The following is a 9,204-nucleotide window of genomic DNA, read 5'->3' on the forward strand; positions in this document are numbered from 1 at the left end:
TGACTCAAGCACCTGGATGCCCTTCTCCATGATCACCAGGCTGGTGCGTGAGGCATCCGCGGGGGCGAGCAATTGAAAAGGATTTTGGAGGGGGGATGATTCCCTGAGCTGTGTACCGCCCCTGGCGGAAAGCCCGGAGGCCCCGATGAGAGAAAGGAGGACGAAGACAGATAAAAGAGGCCACATCGTAGGCTTGGGCTCGCGGTTGAGGGATCTGGTTGAAAATGAATTATTGAGGAAGTCAGGAGGTGACCAAGCGGGATGTAAGGTGGCCTAGTCCGACCACAAAATTTAAGAGGCTTTGCAAACCTGCCAACACGGCGCGCAGGCATTTAATTACTCTCAAACTTTACAAAGTTTACACATAGCACTTTTTAATGACGGCACGACTCAATCGGGGGCAAAATTGCAAGGTGGTTGCTCCTCTTCCATGGGAAAGGGATCGATCCGAGCCGCTGCCTCGCGCTCCATGGGCGCGTCTCTTTTTCGCGTAACAACATCCAAAAGACGACAAACAGATATCTGATCAAGGGTCTTTACGCAGACATGATTTTAATGCCATCGTGCGCGAGATGGGTGTATATTACATTCAATTTCCGTAGTCACGGGCAGGCCTGCCTCGCTCGCCTCTTCTTTGAAGCACTTTCAGCGACACTCGGGACTAAACTTGCTTTGACAAGCCAGCCCTGACAGCGTTAAAATCACCTACCGACATGCAGGCTTGAATCGTATATACTTCCGACGGTATTGGCAGCGTTGCATACTTTTCGAGAGACGGCGAGTTGCTTTCAGCAGAGCTAGCAGCAGGGGTCGATTAGCCATGATGATCACATCGTACAGGTGGGTACTTGAAGAGTGGTAAGGAAGTACGGGCAGCACCATCGAAAATTCCTGTCATTATCAGGACAAGGCTTTCAATTGACTCAAAGAAATAGATCGGGAACTGGGAATTGTGAAATAGGTCACGACAAGAGCACCGCACCCGGAGTGGCATGTCACGGCGTGGTCGCTACAGACTAAAACTCGTCCGTCTTTGAACACTAAGAAGCAAAGTTGTGCTGATTATGTACCTAGAAATATCACCAAAATCCTCAAATTCCTCTTTCTCTCTCGCGTACATGCATGCAGAGGTAATATCTTGGACGGAACGCTCCATGGCCGGGGCGAGGCCGAGTACGCGAATGGCGAGCGCTTCGAAGGGGTGGGTGAGAGGGGGGGACCTCGGAGGTTGAGGGGCATGAGATGCACTTGGCGCCCAAGTGCATCGAGTGCATAGAGTGAGCGTGGATGGAAAACTGGGGAGGGTCGTCCAGGATTAGCAGAGGACATTTGCAAGCTGCCGGTGTCGGAAAAAGCAGGCACGACTCGTTGCTGAGAGTTGCACATCCTTCACCAGGACTGGGTGCACGGGAAGCGCCACGGACAGGGCACCTACACGTATGCAGACGGGAGTGTCTACACAGGTGCGTGGGCAGCCTGAATGGGTCAGAGCTCTTTCAGCACCCCTTTCCTCTGTGACCGCCGACATGCCCTCTCCTACATTGACCGTATGATTCTACCTACTCCACATCAACTCAGGAGAATGGGACAATGACAAGATCCACGGCAAAGGCGAGTCCCGCTTTGCGAATGGGAATAAGTACAGGTGAGAGGGTCGGGGTGGAGGATGATAAGAACGTAACGTATGGAAAAATTGGTTACCTTGATAAGCCTCGAACCCGATCTGGTACTCGGAGTAGCGCTTGTGTTGTTGACGTGCTTTTCCCCCCACATTTTGGCCTGCAGCGGCGAGTGGACGCAGGGCGTGATCAACGGGAGGGGTACGCTTTTCATCGCCAACGGGGACAGATACACGGGCGAGTGGCAGGACGGGAAGATGAATGGTACGTGAAAAGGGGGGAAATTGGTGGGAGGGGAAAGGAGATTGATACGATGAGAAATACTATGTGTACTTTAGGCTTCTGCTCACTTATGAAAGAAAGACATGGTTATGGCATGCGGTCCAGAGGCACTGAGGATCGTCTCAAGATGGCTTTGGCCACGCCACGAGAGATACTCTGGACAGGCTCACCTACACGCGCTCGATCTTCACAATTTGGCCATGATCATCATCACAGGCGTCGGCGTGTATACCTGCGTTGACGGGGACACGTACGAGGGGGGATGGATGTGTGGTAAGTTAGGGATCTGTCACTCTCCCGCATATAGGCCTCCTCCTGACTTCCTAAGCTATTCAAACCTCTTGTCTCTCGCCCTTTCCTCATCTTTTCCCCTCTCTTGGCCCCTCATTATTTCCAGACAAGCGGCACGGGCAGGGTGTTATGCTCTATCTCTCCGAAGACGGGGCTACGAAGGAGAAGTACGAGGGAGAGTGGGAGGAAGGTGAGAACTACGCCGGTTTCCAAGGGGTTGAGACCCTCGAGGCCTGGGTCTTGGCGGCCTTGCGCTAAGCCACCTCTCCCCCCTTTTTTCGCCCCTCCCTCCCAGACAAAATGCAGGGCAAAGGCAAGTACTGGTACTCGGACGGCTCTGTGTACGAGGGGCAATGGCAGGAGAGCAAGATGCACGGCCAGGGGGCTTACACCTATCCTAACCACGACCGATACGAGGGGGACTTTGTGGAGGATATGAAGCAGGGGTAAGCGACTGGGCGGGAAAGACGGGGCTATTGCGTGGGGCGGCGGGGGCTCGAACGCACGGTGTTGTCGCAGACCTTCACACTTGCCCTATTCTTTTTTCAACGCCTACCATGGACAGGCATGGCATCCTCTGCTACCGAAATGGGGAGAAGTATGAAGGTTCTTGGAAGCAGGACACGGCCCATGGAAAGGGAACTCTCACCTACGCAGGGGGGGACAAATATGTAGGGGAGTGGAGGGAGGGAAAGAAGGAGGGGCTAGGGGCACTGCATTATGTGAACGGCGACGTGTTTAAGGGGGAGTGGCGAAAGGACTTCGCCTGCGGGCACGGTGTGCTGGCTTATATGAACGGAGACGTCTATGAGGGCGAGTGGTTGAACGACCGGCGGCACGGGCAGGGACGCTTTGTCTGCCGCCAGGACGGAAAGACTTACGTGGGCGGGTGGAGGGAAGGGAGGAGGCATGGCGGAGGGGTCATGACGCTGGGGAAGGACGAGAGGGGAGAGGAGGAGGGAGGAGATGTGCTCCGAGGCCAATGGGAGCACGGTGTACTGGTCAATGTCGTGCAGTTTTGCTTCGCCAGGGACTCTCCTTGGAATGACCCCAAGTACTGAGGGATTACAACTCAGGTAGTGCGTGTCTACATATGTGCCTCTGTCAAGTTTCTTTCGCAAATATATCAGCTATGGAGGTTGAATAATAAGAGAAGGATTCGATAAATGCAGTTCGACATTGAAAGCAGCAGATTCGGGAAAACGAAGGACGAAATGACGAAATGGACAATCAAGAAACTCTTGGACAGGCAAAAGGTATGAAAGAATCTGTCACTTACTTTGCTGTTACAAATATGGGATAGAAGTCTATCTTTCCAGCTGCGATAGAACAAATAGTAAATTCATTTGATTTTTGAGGCATTGAGAAATGCAACAAGCGATCTGGAACCCATCGGATTTGGGAAGGACGTCGGCAAGGGTCCTTGAAAATAGTCTCGCAATCTTTGCTTTTAAATCTAACAATAGAAAGAATCCAGCGATGGCGTCATAGCAGGTACGAAGATTTGACAAGAAAATCAGCTTGCTCACGTGAAGCAGCCTACAATCTTAAGGAGACCGCTCAAGCTGCGCAGGCGTGTCGATCCAGTAGCATGTGTATGAGCAACAACATGACGAAATCATGCGATGGGCTATGTTCAATTCCTTCACTCTATAACCCTATCAATGTCCCAGTCAAATGATATCGCCCGATAAACTTATTCCTGGACAGAGGTGTTGTCTCTTAACATGCAACTGAATGTCCACTTGTCAAGGCTTTGAGGTAATGGCGGGCTTTCTCATGCGGAGGGAAGCGTTGGTAGAACCAAACACTTCGACACGCATTAGTTGATAGGGACATCTTCACACAGGCAAAAGGGATCGAACGGACATGCTTTCGTAGTCAAGACTGAAAATCATACCGTGGAATCCATACGGGATAGATTTGCGCCCACTGGTGCTTCTTTTCTGTTTAATGCTAGCGCCTTGGGGGGTAGGGACAGGGCGCCGCCGCTCGTTACTTCAAGTGCTACACTGCGCTTTCACAAAACTCAGAGGTTGCCTCACCCACATTAAAGAATCACGTACCGTTCCGTACTTCACGTGCAAAATATACACAGGACAAAGTGTGATGTCTGGCATGTAAGATGCCACTCACATTTCTGTACGTATAATGCGAAGCCCTCGATTCATAAGTGGTGTAGTGACCTCCTCTTCCCAATTTTCCTGGAAGCTTTTTCCCTTGTTTTCTCGTTTAAAAGAACAGTTGGGAAAATATAATGGCTTCAAATTGGCTTGAAAAAGCAGTCGTCCTCATATTTAGCGGCATCTGGCGCATAAGATTGACCTTGGCTGCAACGCTCGACTCTCCGTCGCCCCAAGCCTGGCCCTCTTCATACACCGTGGCGAACGCCCCTGGACGTGCGCCCTTCTTTCGGGGCGACTCCTTCGTGGTGTACTCACAACCTATGACTACCAAGTATGGAGAGGCCTGCAACGAGAGGCAAGCGCCGATTCCCTTGCCTGCTTACATTGCCGCTCGCTTCAACGGGTCGGTCATGGCGGTAACAGGTCTGGAGGTCGACGTCGTCCAAGTCGACTCTAACACAGGCCTAGAGCGAAGCGTGCCCAGGGCAGATTTTTACAATCATCATTATATACTTGGGCTGCGCTCCGCCTGGTACATATCCCCCTCTGCGTCTCCAAGTGATGAAGAGCAAGTTGAGCAGCAGGAAGCAATTAGCACCGGTAGTCGGGAAGGAAATGCAACGCATGGCCTGCTTTTGCCCCACAGCGGTAAGGGCCGCGTGCGAGATGGTAGTTTTCGAAAAGATATCGCAGACGCTGACCTCAAGGCGTCAACGAGCAGCCACGACCAGGGAACCTTCGGTGGCGTCAGGCGCACCCAGGAGAGCGCCGTGCTCCAACCTGATCTTGGCGTCCGTCTGAGCCCCAAGACCTCGGCTTCAGCTCCTCCTCTACGGAATGTCTCCAGAGCCATCTCTGCCTTACGAGGGACCATCCCTCTCCTTCAAGTTTTCTGTGAGGCCAATGGGGGGGAATATAAGGAAACCTACCGAGGTTTTCCACCCGGCTATGCCCAACTGATTGCCTCCCCCGCCTATTTCTGGCCAATTCAGCTTCATTTTATCAATACCAGGGCCTCTATACCTCGCTCCCTCGTCCCTGCCTCGTCCCGCGCCGACCCCACCCGGGACTCATGGAACGGACTGATCGAATGCCCCTGCTCCAACAGGCGGACCTTCGACCTGAGGGCGAATTTGGTGGATGGGAAGCCCCCATACCCGGTCCACTGTCAAGGTGAGGTGCTGGCCCAGAGCAATCCCGTCTGCTCCCTTGCCACCTACCAAGGTGGCCTCCGCTGCTGTGAGCCTGGCATGGTCTTGCTGGACAGGGAGCAGCTGCAGCCAGTGGAGGAGGACACCTACCTACTGAAGGCGCGCTTCTGGTACGAGGAGTACCGCGAGGAGGGGGCCGGGCAAGGGCGGGGGGACGCAGTGGAGGGCATTGTGGGCAAAGGGCCGAGAATGGTTCAGGAGGGGGGGAGAGCGGTTGTATCTGGGCATGAGAAAGGGAAAGTAACGGTGGGGAGGGAGGAAAAGGGGGAGCCGCCCGAAGGAGAAATTACCGACGACAGAGTGGAGGGAGTTCGGAGGCTTGCTGCTGTCAAAGACAGCAAGATGCCTGTATATGAGACGTACGAAGAACCAGAGCCTTCACCACCGATTCGCGCCTCGCATGCTCACCTGTTCAAAGTCTACCTCCAGACGGAGCAGTGGGCGGGCGAGTACGACGTCCCCCCCTGCGACCCTCGCACCACCCTCGATTCCTCCCAGTGCGTACACGTGCTTACGAGTCTCAACGTTGCCCGCGAGCTCTTTAGCGATTGCGCCTTCTCGACTGATAAGGACTGCGCGGACCTGAAAGCCCTTAGGGAGGCGGGGGGCCTGTTCAAGCTCGTGTACGCGGCGGGGCACGTGCACGTCGGGGGGCTGTCGCTGGAGCTGATCAATGCCGATACAGGCGCTCTGATCTGTCGCAACGAACCTATTTACGACCCGGCGACTGGGCTTATCGCCAGCACTCCCCCCTGTGTGTGGGGCGACGTGCAGGAGGCAGAGGGAGAGGGGGAGGGCGGGCGTCAGCTGCTTCCAGCTCCGCCGGTGCTGCATGCCGAGACCCGCCTCCTGTCGATTGCTCGGTATAATTCGAGCGGGAGCGGGCATTTGGGGGTGATGGCTTCCTGGCAGATGCGCGCAGCCTACGCTTTTGGGGATGTTTGAATGTCTGGATCTCAGGTGGAAAGCAGGAGGAGGGCGGAGGTGCTGCAGTTGTCCTGCTCTCCATAAAACCGTTTGTGTTCGTTTCAATCTAAGTATACTCGGGAAAAAGTCAAAATAGCGTCTGTCTTTTTCTTGGAAGAAAAAAAGACGACGACAAGAAACAGTCAGACCGCGAGGCCGCTGCTTGAAGTGCGTGCCTCCGAGCAAGCTTTCTCGCCGTCTAGCAGTCTTAAGTTCTTCTCGTCTAAACACTAGCGACCTACGTTCACATTATTTCATTGTACACATGTCTTCCTTCCCTTTTAAAGATTTCTCCAGCCGTCCCTCTGTGGCGCTTGCTCCTGGCACAAAACGAGCCACCCTGACTTCAGAATGTCTCGCTGCTGTCCATCATTCTTTCCATTTCCGTGCCTTCCTATCCAAAGTATTTGAAAGAGCTAAACAAAATTAAATATATTTGCGCAAGGATCTTTGATTATATGCAGCTCCCTTCTCCCTTTCTTCACCTGGCCCAGTGCGGTCAAACAATTATCAATCCTTCCCTTGTTCCCCTTCCTCCTCCATGCCTAAAGACCGGAGCAATACGTCCACCTCCCGCTCTCGAGACTCGATCAGCTGCAACAAGCTTTCCAGATCATTGCTTAAGGACTTCAGAGTAGAAGTCTCCAGGGACAAGTCCGACTCCCTCCGACTGCCTGTATCCACTCCCCCAGCAACGCCCGCATCTTCTTCCCCTTCCTTTAACGACCCTCTGAGCTCTTCCAATTGCTGCAGAAGACTTTCCAGTTTGGCCCCAATTTCTGCGGTCAACGAGGCGACTTTAGGGTTGAACTCTGCCACGCCAAAAGTAACGATCTTGTTGCTCTGATCTTTCACTTGTGCATAGATGCCAGTAAGTCGCCCAATAAGGGTATCCACTTCAACCTTTAATTGAGCCCGCGCTTGTCTCATCATATGTTTACTTTTATCCCTGCTGCTCAACCCCTGCTTCGATGTGAAAGCACCACCTCTCTGTTGCTTACTTTGGCGCTTTTCTAGTTCTTTTTGTTTGATGAGCTCAGGATCGATCCATTTGCTCCCCCGGCGGCGTCCACCAGGTGGAGGAGGGAAAGGTGAGTTGTATGGTGATGCTTTTTGTCTTACTAATGCGCGATGTGGTGGAAAGGATGACTGCCAAAAACCAAAAACAAAAGTCGGAAGGAAGGTGGCCAGCGCCATAAAAGAACAAGCAAGGGGAGAGCCTAGCGGCGCCATTCCTCCTTTCGATGTCCAGCCTCTTGAGCACCTTGTCTAACGTATATTGAAATATGCCGACGGGAAAGGAAGCAAACAGAGGTCAATCTACCCCGGTAAAGAGATACGGGTGCCAACGACAACATGCAGGTATGATGAAAGTCGAGATGGACGGCAACGTCATCAGACTGATGGCTTCTTCCGACAAACTCTTGCCGCATTATACAAACAAACGCTCTCGTACACATATTCCCTTCCAAGAACTTGATGTACGTGGACAAAATGCCCATCTTCAAAGCTTCCTGTCGCAAAAATGTCAACGGGTTGTCTGTTTTTAGGTCTCCGACGAACAGACGAACAGGCGGCTGCGGAGGCTATGATGGGAAAAGTACCTAGGTGCTCGGAGTTGGGACTTGGTCATTAGTTTCAGGTTAGGGCCACTCTTACGCTTTGGCTCAGGGGTGGCGAGGGACGTCGTTCTCTTCTCCTTCACTCCTGCTCTACTCTCAACTACCTCCACGTTCTCGGGCATGGTTTGGAGCTCCGAGTAATCTTCTGATGGGGGGGAGGGCGGACAGGGGAGAGGTCGGGGAGGTCAAGTCGAGCAATGACTCCAAGGGTCTGAAAGGTAGGGAAGGAGGAAAGGAGGAAGGGAAAGAAGGTGTCTTTGTCTCTCTCAGCCGTTGATTTTCCCCTTGTCCACTCCAATCCGTCTCTACTCCTTTTTCCTTTTAACATTTCCCTCGATTTTCTTTCCCAGCCCTGCCTCCTTTTCCTCCTTGCGTCTCTCCTTGCTTGTGCTGATCTATTTCGCGGATCGGATGGACCTCACTTTGTTTTGGCGTCTGCTTTTTCCCGTCTCTCCTCTCCTCTATTATCTTGATATCTGTTTCCTTGCTTGCCTTTTCTCATGTTGGTGTCTACCTCTTTCCAAACTTTTTTTCATCGTGGTGTCTCCTTCCCTGCCTTTTCTCCTCCATCGTTAGGTCCAATTTTTAATCTCGAGATGTCCTTATTCAGACCTGGACCCCGATGTACGGTAAGTGTGAGTGTAGAGGGAGGGAGGAAAGGAGGAAAGAAGGGAAGGATGGAGGGAAATGAGCGGGGCAGAGAGGTGGTAGAAATACTAGTCAGGCTCTACAGACGCGAGAAAATGAAAGGAGAAAGACAACTCATAATTTTCTCTGCCTATTCCTTCCACTCCTACACGTCCTCATTACTTCATTCCCCCTTTTTCTTCTTCTCTTCTCCTCCCCTCCCTCGCTCTTTTTCTCCCTTCATCCTCTTTCCAAGACATGGTCAACGTGTGGAGACCTCCCTGCCTCAGCCTCTAAACTATCTGAAGCTAGTGCTCTACTCAACGCTGACAGTAAGAGAAATAGGGAGGGAGGGAGAGAGGAAGGGGAAAGACGAAAGAAAATTGGGGGTTGGTGCGTGTGAAGGCTAGGGGGCACGCAGGTGACGGGCAGTCCGCAGCGCCGCGGGAGTATGTGGAAT

At 52.8% G+C, this 9,204-nt stretch overlaps 1 protein-coding gene across 1 annotated transcript; it reads left to right on the forward strand.

Annotated features, from left to right (window-relative positions):
• Nucleotides 1–4,275: 4,275 nt before the first annotated feature.
• On the forward strand, nucleotides 4,276–5,694 carry NGA_2005320 (uncharacterized protein; the record flags this gene model as incomplete). The annotated part of the gene is made up of 1 exon (XM_005854230.1): nucleotides 4,276–5,694. A coding segment is annotated over exon 1 (1,245 nt), but the record flags the coding sequence as incomplete, so codon positions are not given.
• Between the last annotated feature and the right edge of the window lie 3,510 nt (nucleotides 5,695–9,204).

Source organism: Nannochloropsis gaditana (assembly GCF_000240725.1).
Source record: "Nannochloropsis gaditana CCMP526 unplaced genomic scaffold scaffold576, whole genome shotgun sequence".
NCBI classification, from domain to species: domain Eukaryota; class Eustigmatophyceae; order Eustigmatales; family Monodopsidaceae; genus Microchloropsis; species Microchloropsis gaditana.